General features: G+C 52.0%; 1 protein-coding gene across 7 annotated transcripts in view; it reads left to right on the top strand.

The window, feature by feature from the left end:
- Nucleotides 1-18,564, top strand: part of CTIF (cap binding complex dependent translation initiation factor) — a 313,070-nt gene that overhangs the window by 115,651 nt on the left and 178,855 nt on the right. For all 7 annotated transcript variants that reach the window (XM_067699149.1, XM_067699148.1, XM_067699143.1 and 4 more), the window contains 3 exons: nucleotides 1,019-1,092; nucleotides 2,094-2,198; nucleotides 8,851-8,926. In XM_067699149.1, the coding sequence (XP_067555250.1) occupies nucleotides 1,019-1,092; nucleotides 2,094-2,198; nucleotides 8,851-8,926 (255 nt within the window). The remainder of the gene's footprint in view (nucleotides 1-1,018; nucleotides 1,093-2,093; nucleotides 2,199-8,850; nucleotides 8,927-18,564) is intronic.

The raw sequence follows: 18,564 nt of genomic DNA, 5'->3' as shown, positions 1-18,564 counted from the left end.
CTTGTGGTCAGTATGCAGTTAACTTCTTCCACCTGGTGGGGGTTTCAGTATCTGCAGAACAGCTCAAAGAACCTGCCTCAAAATATTATCTATAGCCCTAGAGGAGGAACTAAATGTCCTTGCCTTTGTTTAATGGCTAAACTATTATTATTTTTGTCTTGCTTGTCTGTTTTCCTTTGTTTCTGCATTTTCTCACTTCTCTGGTTACATTTACTCTTTGGAACTTGGGGAAGGCCTAGGAGGCTGAAGTTTTCCTTCAGGTAGAGGACAGGGGCGGGGGTAGGGTCTGTTCTGGGAAGGCCCCATAGGGTCCTGCTCAGTTACAGTGAAGGATGGGTGGCATCAGGAGTGAAGATAGGGATCTGGAGAACTTGCTGCAGAGATCAGCCGAGGGCAAAGAAGCCAGAGCAGAGAAGCTGGGTCAAGTAGAGCATTTTCTGTCTATGGAATGGATCATATAGGAAACAACAGAGGAAGAAGACCGGAGCTAGCTGACTTAGAGAAATCCCATCGCTGGAGTTGTTGGTCAATGGGGGCTCCTTGGTGCTACCTGATTTGGGGCTGTGGGGCTTAACTCCAAGGGAAGTCAACCTCCCAACACAGACCTTCCAGTGTGCCTGGCTCTGCAGAGCCCCTGCCTGGAGAAGCTGCTGCCATCAGGCTGGCAGTGGTGGTGGCAGCTCCCTAGTATAGAGGTTTTGAGGAGAGAGCCACGGGGTGGAGCAGCAGAGCCCTGGCTGCCCTGTACCTGACCACACAGCTCTGTCAAGCACCAGCAAAGTGAGGGCCCAAGCCTGGGGGAGGCCAGGGGTCCCCCTGACTCGTACTGCGTACACCAGCCAGGACACTCACTCCAGTGGCTCACTCCAGCCTCCAAGCTGCCCAGGATGACCAACCGAGGGGGATGGCGGGGAAGGGGGCCCTCTGCAACCCTCTCTGGGATTGGGCCTTCCACCCATTTGTTCCATGTCCTGGCCAGGCAAATAATGCCACCCCTTTCATCCTCCATCTCTTCCAGAATGGCAGCAAAGACACCTCTCTGGACATGCTGGGCACAGATATCTGGGCTGCCAACACCTTTGATTCCTTCAGGTGAGCTCCTCTTCCTCTTGTTGTGGTGCGTGGCTCCGGCTGGGACCCCAGCTTACTGGTCCTTATGCCCTGAGGGGCCTTTGGGGATTGAGTTATTGTTGAGAGTTCATTGATCAAGAAGTGGAGAGAAAGACAGGAGGGTGAAATAGAAAGGATGAGGCCGGAGGAAGGAGGTCAGAGAGAGAAGGAAGGAAAATGGTGGTGGGGGGACAGCACGTGGCTGTGTTAGAGCTGAGGATGGACAGCTGTGGCTGCACACCCCACCCCTCCCACCAGAGGTTATGGAAGGCGGGGGCTGGGGGGTGCGGAGAGGGGTCCAGAGAAAAGGAAGAACTGTCAGTGCTTCAGGCTCTAGAAGGTTCCTGACGGGCCAAGTTGGAAGGGCGGGTATTGGCCAGGCTTTCTCAGGATGTGGGGATGGTGCCCCTGAAGGGTTTGCTGATGGGCTCTCCTGTCATGGTGTCCACTTCTTTGGAGAGTGATGACCTCAGACCATGGATGGTGGTGGCCCTTTAGCTCAGCTCTGCCCCGGCCCTGGAGCTGGCCAACTCTGGCTGTGCTCCAGGCTCACCCTGGCTCTGGCTCAGGCTTGCCCAGCATGGAAGTGCCGTGGGTCTCCCGAGACTAGTACTTGGGGGACCTGGCCTCCTGCTTCCCCGACTGACACACTCTCCCCAGGCTTTCCAGTGTTTCAGGCGGACCACTGTAGAGCGAGCATCAGGCCCACACTTGTGTTTTATAGGCATCTGTTGTCATACAGCAGGGTTGAAGAGAGGGGAAGGCTACCAGGCAAGCACTTGCCCTGTTGTCTGTGAGCGCAGAGCCGACATTTCAGGCTCCATTCTGAGTGAGGGTCCCTGCCTGACCCCTGCCTGTGGCCAGTAGGCACTCCTTCTTCCTGCCCACCTCTTTCTGAGATGCCCTGCCTGGGGTGTGCCGGGGTGTCTCTTCCCCATCAGTAACTGGGCTTGTCACATTTCTCACCCTCCCTCGCCCTCTAGTGGTGCCACCTGGGACCTGCAGCCTGAAAAGCTGGACTTCACCCAGTTCCACCGGAAGCTCCGACACACGCCCAAGCAGCCCCTGCCACACATCGACCGTGAAGGGTAAGGGGCAGTGGGGAACTCCCACATAGGGGCTGGTGAGGTGAGGGACAGCTGTGGCTATACCGGGGCAGAGGGGGGCCTTTCCTTGGGCAGGCTGATGTCCAGAGGCTCAGTGGCTCAGATCTGCAGGTTCACGGGCCTCTCTCCAGAATCCCTCCACCCTTCACTGCCCAGCCCCCTCCAGCCACACTGCCTGCTCCCCTTCCTGACCACTCACAGTGGCCCTGCTTGCCAACAGTCTAGAGCAGTGGGTCTCGCCTTGATAAGAAGAGGGATCACTGGGTCCACCCGCAGAGTCTCTGATTCAGGAGGTCTGGGGTGGGGCCTGAGAATTGGCATTTTTCACAAGTTCTCAGGAACTGCTGATGCTGCTGGTCCAGGGGTCCCACTTTAAGAACCACCGGGGGGCTTCCCTGGTGGCGCAGTGGTTGAGCGTCCGCCTGCCGTTGCAGGGGACACGGGTTCGTGCCCCGGTCCGGGAAGATCCCACATGCCACGGGGCGGCTGGGCCCGTGAGCCATGGCCGCTGAGCCTGCGCGTCCGGAGCCTGTGCTCCGCAACGGGAGAGGCCACAGCAGTGAGAGGCCCGCGTACCGCAAAAAAAAAAAAAAAAGCCACTGGGGTAGTGGTTGCTTTTACTCGGTCGTCTCACTCTTTCCTTAGTTCGTGCATCAGTGTTTACTTTCCCTTTTAGAGATGGTGTCAGGGCCTGGGCTGACCTCCGGACAGGAATGTGACTCCAGCCACACACAGGGGTGTGAGACAGATGATTTCTTTTCTTCCTTCCTTCCTTTCTTCCTCCCTCCCTCCCTCCCTTCCTTCCTTTTAAGATAATTTTTACTGAGGTAGAATTCACATAACGTAAAATGAACCATTTTAAGGTGCTCAACTCTGTGCCATTTCGTACATTTATAATGTTGCATAACCACCACATCTGTCTAGTTCCCAAACACTTTCAACGCCCCAGGATAAAACCCATACCCATGAAGCAGTTATTCCCATTTCCCCACACGCCTACCCCTGGCAACCACCAATTTGCTTTCTGTTTCTATGAATTTATCTATTCTGGAGATATCTACCTATACCTATCTACCTATCTCTATATAGATATATAGGTATAGATATCTGGAGGTATATATACATGTATGGAACTATATATATATATATGGAATCATATGTGGTCTTCGTGTTGGGCCTCTTTCACTCGGCATAATATTTTTGAGGCTTATCCACGCTGTAGCTTATATCAGGACTTCAACCCTTTTCACAATAACATTCCATTGTTTATCCATCTGTCTGCTGATGGACATTTGCGTTGTTCCCATCCTTTGGCTACCGTGAATAATGCTATTATGGACATTCATGTATAAGTATTTGTTTGAGTCTCTGTTTTCAATTCTTTCGGGGTCTTTGACTGGGAGTGGAGTTGTTGGGTCACATGGCTAATTTCTGACACCAGTTCTGATGTGTGTGTATTTTTTTCCCCAAATCCACAAGCAATTCTTCCACACTAGCTGGGTGTCCTGTAATTCAATTCAATTCTGACACTGTCTCCCTGGATACAGCACCGGATACCAGTAGAAGTCCAGGTTGCTACTTGTGCTTCTGATCAACTGGCTATAAATCAGAGGTTCCCACAACCTCTCCTGGAGTTTGATTATTTGCCTGAGCAGCTCACAGAGGTCAGGAAAATATTTTACTTACTTGATTACAGTTTATCATGTAAGGATGTAACTCAGGAACAGCCAGATGGAAGAGGTGCATAGGACACAGTATGGGGAAAGAGGTGCAGAACTTCCATGCTCTCTCTGGGTGCACCATTCGCCCTGAATCTCCACGTGTTCACCAGCCCAGAAGCTCGCCAAACCCCGTCCTTCTGGGTTTTTAGACACGCCTCACTACACAGGCAGAATTGATGAAATCATTGGTTACTGTTGATTGATTCAATCTCCAGCCCCTCTCCCCTCCCTGGAAATCTGAGGTTGGGGATAAAAGTTCATACCCTTCTACCACAGGGTTGGTTCCCCGGGCAACCAGCTCTGATCCTCAGGTGACCTAGGGACTTTCCAAATTTCACCTCATTAACATAACAAAAGACACCTTGATCACTCCCCGCTTAGGTAATTCCAAAGATTTTAGGAGCTCTTTGCCAAGACTGGAGGTGAATCAGATACATCTTATTATAAATCACAACATCACACATGGCAATTCTATGTGTTGACTTTATGAGGAGCAGCTAAACTATTTTCCACAGCAGCTGAATGTTTTACATTCCCAACAGCAATACACAGGGGATCCGATTTTTCCACATCCTCGCCAGCACTCGCTATTTTCCATTCTTTTCTTTTAATTATACTCATGGCTTTTATTTTTCCTTCCAGTCCTTCCCTGCCCACCCTTGTCTCCCTGTCACTTCAAGCTAAAATGTAGCTGATATTATGGGCTACATTCCTGCATCTCACCTGTCCCGCTGCTAACTCTGCCCACCCCACTCACACCCAGTGGTCACCCTCCTCTTGTCAGCAGTGGTTTTACTGCAGTGTAAGCGTGACAACCTGGGAGGGAGATGCTCGCATCCTTATTTCAGAGATGAGAGAAACGAAGCTCAGAGAGGCACAGTACCTGCCCAAGGGGCAGACCTGTGATTTGAGCCCTTCTGACGCCATCCAGCGCTCAGGCTCAAGGATACAAGAGTATCCTTGACTTGGCTTAATCCCCTTAAAATTTTATGTAAAACTATGTGCACGTGTATATTTTGGGGGGCAGGGGCCCATCACTCACATCAGACTTTCCCAGGGGACCCCATCTTCTCCCCATACCTCCTTTTTCCACTGTCCTGCCCCTGTGAGAGTTCTGTCCAAACTCTTGGGATGTTTTTCTCGAGTAGAGAGAGGAGTTGCCCTTGAACATGGAGGCATCCTGTTAGGAGGAGATAGTGCAAAGCAGAGTCGCAGCCACGGGGCTCCCTTGGCCCTGCCTCACGCCCGTCCACCCGCTCACCGTGCCCTCAACCCTCTCACTCAGCAGCTCTGGGGCCATTTTCCCCCTGAGCTGCTTGGCTGCGCAGGGCTGTGCCCTCCACACTTCTGAGTGTAGGAAAGCTGACCTTTGCTCAGCAGGTCAAGTTCAGGAGCTGCTTTTCTGCAGAAGCGATGCTCCCCATCTGCCCTGTGGTGGGAGCCAGTTGGAGCTTGCTGTGTGCCATGGGAAAGGGAGGAGCATTTTGCACTTCGGAAGCCCAGTCACCAGTCCTGCTGGGTCCCCCAATGGTGAGGAACACACACACACACACACACACACACACACACACACACACACTGTATACAATACGGTCCCAGAATAATGCCCAGAAGCATTATTTCTATTCACTCTACTGTTAAAAAGAGACATGAACCCATTCACGATTGAGACTATGCATGCACGTTCAGAGAGTACACGGTATAACATAAGGGCCAGGTGTGCAGTTACATAAAGTGAACGCGGGGAGCAGGGGTAGAGAAGTGAGCACCGTGGGGGGATGAACTGTCTGCGGAAGCCTTCTGGAGAGAGGTGGCATTTCCCTGGGAAGCGCCTATCTCTCCTTTGTCCCCTGGGGGCACATGGATGGCAAAACCAGTGGGGAAACTGAGGCCCAAAGGACAGAAGTGATGACAATGCCTCATGGACCGAAGGTGTCCGTTGGGGAGTGAGTGATGGTCAGGCTTTCCAAAGGCGTCTGCACCAGTTCACACAAATTAACGTCCTAACAGAACACAGTGTGGCAGTAGCGACAAATGACTATCCAGGGAAGGAAAGGCTCCCCTTGTGCTGAGGGCCTTTGCTCCTTCCGGAGCCAGAGGAACTGGCCACACTGCTCACCACCAGCCTCACTCACTCAGAGGAGCCGGCCAGATTTGCTGACAGTGCCCCGGGGTCTCCTATAGACGCCTGGCTCTCTGACCAGATCCCATCTCTCCTGGGATCCTGGGGAGTTTGGGTGCAGCGTCCTGTAGCCACTTTGTCGCTAAGCCAAGAAGTGTGTCACCCTTGGAGCCCGGCCTTTCTGGGGATGGACTCCACACGCCCAGCCACAGCAGCAGCTCTTGGAAGTAGGGTACCACTCGGTTGCCAAGGCTTCCCGCAGCCCGTGTTTCCACGGAGGGACAGAAATCAGTGGAGGTTGTTACCTTGGAAACCCTGTTGGCAGCAGTGACTCAGCTGGTCTGTAGCAACCTTCTGCCCTTGGAACCTGCCTGCCGTCCCTCCAGGGAGTTCTGAGCCCCCGACAGGGTGGGCCTAGGGGGACAGTAGCCCTCCTTGCCGACCCCAGGGGCTGATGAGGTGAGACTGAAAGGCTGTGCCATGATGTATTAGGCTGGTGCCCGAGGGTGGTTGGAGCCAGAGGTGTGTTACATGTTCACATGACCTGGGGGAGGGGTGTCAGCCCCAGAGTCCCCAGTTCCCTCCCCGCCACTGCCCCGGCACGCAGGGAACACAGATGTCTGTGAGCAGGTGGTGTCTTCACGGGCCAGCCTGTCTCTACCAGGCAGACTTGTTAGTTGAAAGGCAGCTGGATGTTTCCAGACCTCTCTCCACCTCCTCTGCAGCCCTGCACATCACCACCAGGCTGGAGGCTGAAGAGGCAAGAAGTCCCCTTACACCCCTCCCACCCCATCTCCACCGGCCAGAACCCAAGCTGTGCTCCCAACCCTGGCCTTCCAGCGCCATCTTGCCCCTTGGCCCCCTCCCCCCACCCCTCTGCAGCCGCAAGAACCCTGCCCTCCTTGCTGGCAACACCCTTGCGCTTAGCCCCAGGCCTTTGCCCTCTGCCTGGGACGCTCTGCAAGATTCTCTGCTGGACCATCGCACGTCCCACCTCCCCCCGCTCCGCCCCAGGTTATTCTAGATGCTGCTCCTCTGGGAGGAGCTGCTCCGCGTCCCACCTCCCCACCCCCCCTCCGCGTCCTCGCTTGCCACCGAGCACTACCACCGCGCTGTGACACGGAGGGCCCAGACCAAGCCGGAGCCCCCAGGGACACAAGCGTGTGTTGAACGGGGCATAGATCCTATCCCCCACCCCTTCCCCCAAGCTGTGCTGGGTTTTGTAGCCACCCCGTTTCTCTTCCTTGGAGTTTCAGGGTGCCTTCTGTGCACGGGACTTTCGTAGCACTTATCTCATGCTGCCCCCTACTGGTGCTCAGGTTCACTGCCCCGTAGATGGGCATAGGCTCCTCGGCTAAGAGCTGTGAGCTGTCTGAGGGCGGGGACCACGTGGGATTTATTTCCCACGACTCCAGGAAGACTTGACAGGTCCAAAAACACAAGAGAGGCTTGGCGGATATTTGATCAAATGAACTAATTACTCTGAAATTTGAGAGTTGCATTAACTCTGGAACTGGAACATGCTGCCACCAACCCATCAGGTAGCCCTCACCATACCTGATAATAATAATAACAATAATAATAACAATACATAATAGTAATAGTAACTGATACTTACCGTGCACTGTGCATACACCAATCCAGGTTCTAACCGCTTGCCTGTATTATATAAAACTCACCACAGCTTAGGGAGGTGGGAGCTGTTATTCCTTCAACAGATGAGGAATCTAGAGGCCCAGAAAAACTGAGGCTGTGTTGGCTCTAGAATCTATGCTATTAATCAGTCACTGCACTGCTGCTCTGCCCCAATAACAATAACAACAATGACAGTAAATATAACAGTCCTAGTAGCACTAATATATTTACCTTATTATTTGTTTTGTTATAATTTTACTGAATTATTGCCTGTATTTACCATGATAATCTATTTTCTACATATACTTTTATTATAGCGTTTACTGTATGCTGGGCACAGGTCTAAGCACTTCAATACATTAACTAATTTAATCCTCCAACCACCTCGTGATGTTAGGCGCTAGTAATTATCCCCATTTTACAAATGAGGAAACTGAGTTACAGAGAGGGAAAGTGACTTGAGCAGGGTCACCCAGTTAGTAAGTGATGCCACTGGGGTTCCAAGCCCTGCAGTTCCAGAGTCTGCACCCTCAAAAATGTGGAAGATGTGGGCCTTTGCCAGTGAATTGGGGTCAGCACCTGTGGTCTGAAGGTGTGCCCGCCCACAGAGGACATGAAGACAAAGCATTGGCATCTGAGTGGGCTTGCTGGACTGGCAAAGTCAGGCCCGGGAGGGAGGAATCCCTGTTGGGGGCCTGTGTGCCCTTGAGAAAGTTGCTCGATCTCTCTGTTCATTTGCTTTCCCCTTGGTGTAACCGGGCAAAATGATGGGTTTTTGCAGGACCTGTGATATGCTTTGGGGCGTTCATTGGCAAGGAGCTTAACTTCTTTGCCTGGAAAGGTCAAGGGGAACTCTGGTATCCTTCACCTCCCTAGGGGATGGATGCCTTGTTAGTGCCTCTGCCCCACCCCAGGTCCCACATTCCTGCCTGCACAGAGTCCTTTGTCCTCAAGGAAGGGCCTGTGTTGCAGGCCTGAGGGAGGAGAGCACTTCTCCAGGGCCATTTCCCCCAGGGGGGACAGGCTGATTCTTCGGCCTTGAGGGAGAGTAGGACCTGGTGTCTCCTGACCACCCCTGCTCTTCCTGCTTGCTGGGCCTGGACAGGATGCATGAATGAGCTGTCCTTTCAGTGTTGTTATGTTTTTTCTGGTCCAGGTGTGGAAAAGGGAAGCTGGAAGATGGGGATGGAATCAACCTGAATGACATCGAGAGGGTCCTCCCGGCCTGGCAGGTAGGTATAGGGGCAGAGTCTCCAACAGCACCCCTCCCCCTGCCCTCGGCCTGGTCAGGGCCTAAACTCTCCCACTGGCCCCTTGTTCCTGCAGGGTATAGCTGGATGTACTGCAGTGGTAGGTGGGCCGGGGTGGATACCTGCCTTGGTGCAAAGTGTCCCACTGTGATGTGTGTGTGGCAGCCTGTGCTCAGCTGTACCACAGGTGCTGGTGGCAGACCTGACGTGGATGAAATGGCCCATGCACTGGCAACTCAGCAAACTGGGAAGCTTTTGTCCCTTGACCTGAAACGTCTGAGGTGAGGCAACCTGCAGCGTGTTCCGGTGGGACTGGCAGGGCTGTCATGGTTTCAAATGTGGTCAGGGCTATTTTTAGGCCTTTGAAAAGTGGAGTTGTCCTGCCAGCCTCCAGGTGTCTGCTGTGCTTGCTGGTTTTGTCATTGATTGGACTCCTTTCCCTGAATCGGGCCGGGCTCCAGGACAAGAGGATTACTCAGCAAAGAGACAGCAAATCTAGGTCCCTAGATGCTTCTGGTGCTGGACTTTGGGCAGAAGCCATAGGAGTGTAGCTGCTTCCGGGAATGAGGCTAGGCCTCCTGCAGAGGAGGGGAGCAGCAAACCCTCCTCCATGACCGATCCTGCCCCGCGTGACCTGCCACGCACTGCACTCACCACATCACGCGCTCCTCTCTCTTCCCGGTCTGTCTGGCTATGTCAGCTGCATCCATTCTTCTCTTCCAGCTCCCTGCAGGACTTACCCACTTTTTGGCTGAGTGTTTATGCCTTGGGCCTATTCATGGGAGGCAATAGAATGAACAGTCAAGGCCTCAGCAATCTGATTGGGATGTGACTTGGGCTGGGTTTTCCTTGTGTTTCTTCCACTTGGAGTTTATTGAGCTTCTTGCATCTGTAGGTTTACAGTGTAGGTTTATATCAAATTTGGAAAAATTTCAGCCATTATCTTCCTCACCTCCCCCAGAACCCACACTCTGCAATTCCAATTATATGCACGCTGTGCTTCTTCATATTTTCCCATGGTTCACCAAAGCTCTGCTTTTTTTTTAGTCTTTTTTTCTGTGTTTCATTTTGGATAGTTTCTATTGCTGTGTCTTCAAGTTCACTCATCTTTTCTTGCAGTGTCTAATCTACTATTAATCCTGTCCTGTATATTTTTCATTTCAGATATTATATTGTTCATCTCTAGAAGTTCAGTTATGGATTTTTTTTTTTTTTTGGTTATCTTCCATTTCTCTCCTCTTCATGCTCATGCTTTCTCCTACCTTCTTGAGCATATGGAATATTTTATAGTAGCTGTTGTAATGTCCTTCTCTACCAATTCTGTCATCCATGTCATTTCACAGTCTGTTTCTGTTAACTGATTTTTCTCTTGGGTATGGGTTGTGTTTTTCCTTGCATGCTTGGTAATTTTATATTAGATGCAAGATATTAGGAATTTTAGGGTGTTGGATATTATTATTATTAATTAAAATATTTGGAACTTTATTCCAGGACACAGTTAAGGTACTTCAAGAGTTTGATCCTTTCAAGGCTTGCTTTTTAGGTGGGAAGCCTTTAGAGCAAAGTTTGCTCTGCTACTGGGTCAATAGCCTTCTGAAGTTGCCACTCAGTGCTTTATGTCCTAGGAGGTATTTCCACCACGTCAGCTGGGAATACAAACTATTTCCAGCCGTGTGTGCTCTTAGGGGATTACTCCATCAGTTTGTTGCAGGTAGCTTTTCACCAGCCCTGGAAGTTTCCTCACATACATGCACAAATTGGCCAAAGACTCAAGGGGCTGCCATTTCTGGATTTCTCTCTGTGTGCAGCTCTCTCCTCTCTGCTACTCTGCCTTCCAAATTCTAGTGGCCTTGGACTCCCTGAATTTTGAACTCTGTCCCCTTAACTCATTGAGACCACCTGGCTCTCTTTGGACTCCTCCCTGCCTTGCAGACTGGAAACTCACCAGGCACCAGGCTGGGGCACATGTAGGGCTCACCTCATTATAAGGGAAAGTGTGATGACTTGATGGTGGAGAAACCTGTCAGGCTCCAACCTGACCAGGTGATCAGGGTTAACATCATTAGTGTGGGGTGAGTGGACACCTGATGTGCTGCACGGAGAAAGCCCAGCATCATTTCTGGGGTTTTCCTGCCAAGAAAGCACAGCCTGCCTCTGGTCCTGAGGAACCAAATGGAAAGGCCATCTTCTAAAACTGCTTGGACTTGAAAGACTGAGGAATCTCCCAGATTGAAGGGGATTGAAGACGCAGACAACTAAATGCAATATATGTTCCTTTTTGAGATCCTGGACCATAAAGAAATAGAGACCTTGTTGGACAGTGGGAGAATGTGAATTGGGGTCTGTGGCAGTAGTGTTTCTTGGCTAGAAGTGTCCTGATTTAGGGGGCTATATGATGGTTAGCTAGGTGAGTGTCCTTGTTGTTGAGAAACACACACTGGAATATTTGCGGGATATGTGGGCTCATGTCTGCAGCGTGTCCTCAGATGGTTTAGAAAAAGATGAATGATAATGAGTGTGTAGGTCCACAGAGGGAGAGAGAAACCTGAGTGAGGGGGATGGGGGTGGGGGGAGGGGCTCTTTGCACTGTTCTTGCAACTTTCCTATGCTTGAGAGAAAAATAATCAATAAGGTCTAGGCCGTGATGTGTAGGTCAAAGGCACAGAGTGTCGGCTAATGAAATACCCTCTGGCCTGGATCTGTACTAAGTTCTCACAGCTAATATAAAGGTAAAGTACTCAGCAATCGCTACTCTATCGCTCCATCCCTAAATGCCTACAGCATTCGCGATTGATAGAAAAAGTACGTTTGAGAGACACTGACCTAGGTGAGGAGCCCCCTGCCCTAGGAGAGGTGTTGACCCCTCCGTGGCCTTTGAGCCAGAAGCCTGGGGCATCCTGGCCGGAAAAGTTACAGGTGTGACCACATCTCCTGTTGGGTGACTGCCTCCCAGCTCCTTGGGGAGCACAACAGAGGCCCTTTCACTCCCGCTGGAAGGGAGAGGGAGCCAGGCCCTTACCTGGGGGAGGCAGCGGAGTGCAGGGGTTAAGGGCTTGGTGTCTGGACACCATGGCATCCTGGCCGTGCCACTGAGTAGCCAAGGGGTCGGGCGAGTTCCTTACCTTGCTCTGCCTCCTTCCTCCTGTGTGAAATAGGATAATAACGGTATCTACGTCCTAGGATTGTCTGGAAGATTGAGCACATGCGTTCACGTGAAGCACTGAAAACACTGCCTGGCACGTAGGAGGAGCTCCCTCTGCTGGTGGACGGGCTCTGGGGCTCCCCACTTTCTTAGGAGGTGGGGGAGGGAGCTATTTCCTATACCTCATCTCCACCTTGTGCATTTGTCCTGAGCGGCAACCCAAGGAGTGCAGAAAGATTGCATCAGAGGTCACGAGAGTCAAAGGATAGGCGTCTGCCACAGACGTGCCAGTGACCTCCCTTCTGTGGGCCTTGGTTTACTCATCAGTAAAATGGCACAGTTGAACTAGATTAGAGGTTTGCAACCTGTAAAGCTCTGGGATTTTCCAGAGGCATCTCAGGGGTGCTCCTGGAGTGGGGAGTGGGGTGGCTGAAGAAGCAGGCTCGAGGGGACCCCCACGCAGGCTTGCCCAGAACAGCTCAGCCCGTGTCTCTAAACCAGTCTTCTACAAATGGTTTCATTTGAAGATATGGTTCCACTACTGAACAGATTTTGAAAATCATCTGACCAAGGTCCCGCTCAGGTTGCATATTCTAGGGTTTTCTCTCTCTCAGAAACGATCCATCAGCAAACATTCTTGGTCTCTAGGGACTGCGTGAGACATCAGCTCTTAGAGGTGCCGGGAGTGGAAACCTACACCTCTGGTCTCCATGCCCAGTCAGGATCCACACAGGGGACGGGCTTTGATACTCACACACACCAACACTTTGAACCAGCTTTGCCCTCAGAAAACTACCAACAGACAAGTCCCTGAGCAGATCTACAGCTTTCTGGGTCCTACCCTAGATCCACTGTATTAGTTATCTATTGCTGTGTAATAAGTTGCTCAAAATTTAGCAGCCTAAAACAATAAACATTTGTTATCACACCCCGTTTTTGAGGGTCAGGAATCTGGGAGCATCTTAGCCAGGTGGTTCTGGCTCAGGGTTTCTCACAAAGCTGTGATCAAGGTGTCATTTGGGGCTGCAGTCATCTGAAGGCTGGACCGGGGCTGGAGGACCCACTACCATGGTGGCTCCCTGCCATGGCAGAGGGCAGGGGACTCGATTCTGCCCTGGCTGCTGGCAGAAGGCTTCATTCACATGAGCCTCTCCATAAGCCGCTTGAGTGTCACATCATGGCAGCTGGCTTCCGCCAAAAGGAGGGAGGAAGGAAGAGAGACAGATAGACAGACATAGACATATCATGGGTGAGAGAGTGGAGAGCTTCCAACACAGAAGTCCCAATCTTTTTTAACCTAATCTGGGAAGTGACATCCTCTCACCATGCCACAAGCTATATACGTTGATTGCACAGACCAACCCTGGTACAATGTAGAAGGAACTGTACAAAGGTGTGAATACAGGGGGCCAGGTCATTGGGGGCCATCCTGGAGGCAGGTGACCACACCCACTGATTGTACCCAGGAATCTGTATTCGTTAAAGCACCACAGAATATCTGCAGTTTTATCCAAATTATCCACAAGAGTTGAAAAGTTGTAGTTGATCATGCTCAGGGCTTGACGTCTCTTTGGGGTGTTTGCATTTCATATGGTACCATTAGGACAAGGCCAACAGGCCTCCTGGTCCCAAAACATATATCTCTGGTGGTAGAATTTGAGGTCAGGTGAGAGAGCACGTCAGGGTGTTTGTTTTCTGAATTTTCCTAGTGTTCTAGACAGGGCTGGCTGGTTCCGTTGTTTGGCCTTGGGGCCTCAGGGTCAGCTAGCCTAGCTATTGGCATTTGGGGTGGGACGGATCTTAATTGTGTGGACCTGTCCAATACGTACAGGTATTTAACGTTCCCAGTTTCAACCACTGAGGAGAGTGGGGAGAGGACAGTCACGGTGACCACCAAAAACGCCTCCCATTTCCAAATACATCTGGGAGACAGCATGCTCCCAGCTGAAGACTGCTGAATGGGAGGGAAGCCCCACCCATAGCGTGGGGACCCCAGCCCATCCACAGCAGTCAAGGGCCTGAGCAGAGATGAGTGGGCTTCCTAGGGACTGTCTTAGACAGAAGTCAGGCTTTGAGGAGAAGAAAGAAACCTAGAGCCTCCCCTCCCCTCCTGGAGGCAGGAAGGAACAAAAATAGGAGGACGCAGGGAGAAGGTTGGCCTGAAGCTCGTTGCCCACCTGCTCTCCACTTCTTTCACCCAGAAGAAGAGAGGCGGATATTTGTCTTAACGTTCAGTCCATCCTTCTGCCTATGAGTTTCTATCATCGTTTCCCAGCAGAACTTTGACATGAACCTGATTATGCTCTTGTTGGTGTGATAACCGGGGCGTATGTCTTTTTTTTTTTTTTAAACAAGACAGAATTTTTCAATCATCTGCTGTGTTCAGATACTATAGGCCATGGCATGATATTAAACAAACCCCCAAATCTCAGAGGCCTCACACGCAGGATATTATTTGTCACTTACGGAGATTTCTGCGGAGGGTCTAGCTACCCTCCAGGGCAGCTCCTTTCCAAAGCAGGGGCTCAAAGGTCCAGTTGGATTCCATTCTGTGGCCCTACCATCTCAACCCACAGTACCCAGGTGGCCCTGGCAGGGACAAAGAGAGAGCTGGAGAGTCATGATCTGGGTCTCAAATGCTTTGACCCAGAAGTATCATTTGTACTTAGCCCATTGGACAGAACTAGTCCCATGACCCCATCCAAGGGCAAAGGGACTGGCGGAGAAAGAGGCAGTCGGGTCAGCAAGGGTGCTTCTGCCCCGATTTCCTCTTTCCTTCACTTGTCCGCCTAACTCTTCTTCATGGACAGGGGCTTTGCACCAGCCTTTTAGAGAGAGAGAGAGAACTGCATGAGATACAGTTGCCAGGAGGGGCACAGTCTAGAAGAGAAATGAGACATGTGCTCTGATGACAGTAGAGCAGAGTTGCAGCTATCAACGCCTGCGCGAACGCTGGTGCCTTGCCCAGGTCAGCGTCCCTGTAGAGGGAAGTCTGGTCCCCTCCCTGAATGCTCCATCTGCCTCTCCAGTGCCATGCAGTGTCTGCAGCCTGGGGCTTGAAAGAACGTCTGCGTCAGGAGCCGAGGGCCCCTGTGGGCCTCCAACTTAATGCCTGTTGTAGATCTCTGGGAGCGCTAGCGTGTCTCTCACTGGGAGTCACACATGGGGCATATGTCACAGTGAGTGGTCCTCGGTGGGAGTGCCTCAGTCAGAGGTCAGCTGCTGATGCCTGGATGCCTGTCCACGGCCCCCTCCAGCCAAAGCCAAGGACTCGATCCCTGGTGGTCCCACCTGGTTGTATTTGCACAGTGGGCAATAAATCCAGGAACCCCACTGCTGGGACTCAGGCCCCTGGAGCCACCCAAGAACCTGAGGCAGCAGGGCAGACAGTAGGTACCCACATCCGCCAGGCACAGTTCTCCACCCATAAGAGGCGTTTAGTTGGTCAGTAAAGGCTGATGCTGGTGATGTTGACTGTCCCCAAGGTCTGCCTCCCTGTAGTGATAGTTGAGGGGGAAGAGCGAGTGAGCTGGGCTGGGTGACAGCCAGAAGCCAGATTTCAGCATCCCCAAACTCAGCAGCCTCAGGTGAGCTGAAGCTAGCTTTGCTCCCCAAGAGCTCTGATTGGGAAGGGCAGCTGGAGTCCCTGAACGTGGTAACATGGATTCAGGAGGACATCCATCATGGTTTCAGGCGGTGAAGCCACAGGGCAGGGCAGAAGCTGACACCTATACAACTGGGCTTAGAATGGAATCCTGGGGGTCCCGCCTGCATTTTTGGCACCTCTGTTGTGAACCGTGGAAGGCCGTTGGCCAGCCTGCCGTATTGGCAGTGATGTGGACATTCCAGCCCCCATCATTTGTAATCCCGCTCCCAGGGTGGCCCCAGGGTCAGGTATGGCAGGTGCAGGGGGACGGATGGCTGCGCCGTGATCTGCTCCCACTAGAGGGCACCAGCGCGCCGCTCTGGAGACTCCGCAGTCACATTTGCAACGGGAGGTCCCTTGTCCCTAGCAGCCTAAGGTGTCCTTGCCTTGCTGGTGCTCAGCATGCGGATACGGTGCTTAACATTATCCCCAAAATGACGCAGGCCCTCCAGGCTCAGGCCTTATCCCCAGAACAAGGGAGAAGGTGAGGCAGTGAAGGAGGCAACCGCACAAGTGAAGGAAGTACCTGTTTGGTCCAGGTGTCCCCTGCCATGCACAGGCCTGACATTCCTCCAGGGACCGCCCCCCCCCACCTCCAATCCTCACACCCCTGGGAACACATGGCAGCTCCCAGGAGGGCACACCCATTAAGCCTCTATCAGCTGCACAGACAAGAGGGTGCTCACGCACGGAGTGAGGCGTGCTGGTGGCCTTCCCCGCACCAGACGGTTTCACCTGGGCCTGCAGGGGAGAGACCCGCCGGCGTGGGGCTTAGAGAATTACAGAGTGCTGGCTTCTGCCGTTGGAAGGACAGGGGCTGGCAGGCGGTGCTGAGGGGATTGATGGAGCCGCATAAACTTGACTGAGTTCAGTGCAAGACAAGGGAACCGAATCTGAATGGGTTCTGCTCTCCCCTTGCGCTCCCCTCTCCTCCCCTCTGGCCCAAGACCTCCAGCCTAGACACCACCCTGGGCTCCTTCCCCCTGAGGTGTGGTGACTTGAACAGTTTCTCCTCAGCGTCTCCTCAGGCCCCTGCAGAAATACTGCCTCTTTATTTCCACACACGGCCCTGGATGCTTCTGCGTTTTAAACAAAAGGCCAGTTGAAAGACATTGTTGTTGAGTTATCTCATGTCTTGCCTAAGGCTTTCTGAAAGGACACATTTTGATCATTTTTCTTTGAATTCTCTGTCAGAAATGTTTCGCCTGCCGTCTTTTGTCTGACAGTGGGAACTGCATAACCCAACTTATTTTGTTTTCCTGTTAGGAAATTTTGAAACTAAATTCTGTGTCTGTCTGCAGTTAATTATGAGCTCACCCTGACCTGGTCAGGCCCGTTGCTCTGATCCTCTGGTGACTGACCTAGTTTAGTGCAGTACATAGTGTGTAGGCCACTGATGGGAGGTCGGCATGGCGCGCACACGGAACAAAGAACATGGCTAAGTCGAGTGGGATTTCTGGCCTCCTGGATGTGCCCAAGTACTCTCTTCACATGGGACCCAGAGTGAGGACAGGAGACCAGCTAAAGGAGGGTGACAGTGAGGCCTGGGGTTAAGCACCCCATTTACCCGCTTGGCCCCGAATAAAGACAGGGTGAGAAACACCCCACCCCACCCGCCAGGAATCTGAGGGACATGTGAGCTTTCAGAATGAAAATCACTTGAGTGCTCGGAGGAATAAAAACGGTGGCAGATGCGGGAGCAGCCTGGTTCCTCCAGCAGGTGGCGCTGTTGCAGTGTGGACTCAGGGTTGGTGGGAAGGGGCTGCCCCACACACTGGATTGAAGCCCTCCAGATGGGAAGGAGTGACTTTATCATTCCCTAGAGCTATAACAGCCCTGTGGCCAAGTCTTCTGGAACTTCCAGGATATGCTAACTCACAGGCATGAGGATTATTAAAATCATGTAAAAACTAAGTCCCCCTTCACAACCCCAGGTCTGCCCCCTTCCACAAATCCTCCTTCATGTCCCGTCTTGGTCCCATGGGGGGTCCGGTCTGACTTCATTGACTGAGCCCACCAGGATTGGCTGGGCATCTTTCTGTGGACCAGGCATTGTCTTAGTCATGATGGACTGAGTTTAAACGCAGGGGCCGCTGCCTTTTCAGTGAACCAGGACATGCAATTCTCCTAACGTCCCTGTAATGAGCATCTAGCAATGAATGACTGCAACGCAGTGCAAACACTGGCTAAGTGCCTTCCAGGCTGCAGGAACTGTGACGGTGCTTTCTTTTTCTTATCTTACTTATCCTCACATCGTCCCTGTGGAGGGTGTGCTGTTACTGATCTCCTTTTACAGACGATGCTGTCTCTGGTCAGATGTCACCCCCACTCCGTATTCTCCATTCCCACCCACCCCCACTTAATTTTTCTCCATAGTGATCATCACACGCATGCTTTATTTTTGTGGTCTGCCTCCTCCACTGGAATGTTACGTTCCATGCGGGCTCATATAGGTGCTCATTAAATATTAGGTGAGTGACTAAATGAGCCCTGACTTGCTCCTATCCCAGAGGGACTCACCCCCAGCACCCCACAGTCCTTCGCAGGGGCTCACGTAAATCGCGTACCGTCTGAGCTACGTGTCCGCACGTATCATCTCTGAATTCTCGTAACTGCCCTGTAGAGTATAGGTACTACTATTATCGTCATCTTGCAGACAAAAAAACCGAGATCAAATACCTGCCCCAAATCACATGGTTTACAAATGGGGGAGTGGGATTGGAATTCAGGCAGCCTGGCGCTCCTTTGTAAGGAGTGACGGAGGAGGAAGAGGTGATGGAAAACCATTTTCTAATTCTAGGTGACTGTAGTCACGTACAGCAAGTTAGGGGT

This window comes from Pseudorca crassidens, chromosome 12 (assembly GCF_039906515.1).
Source record: "Pseudorca crassidens isolate mPseCra1 chromosome 12, mPseCra1.hap1, whole genome shotgun sequence".
Lineage (NCBI taxonomy): Eukaryota > Metazoa > Chordata > Mammalia > Artiodactyla > Delphinidae > Pseudorca > Pseudorca crassidens.
This window is presented reverse-complemented; position numbering and strand designations above follow the sequence as displayed.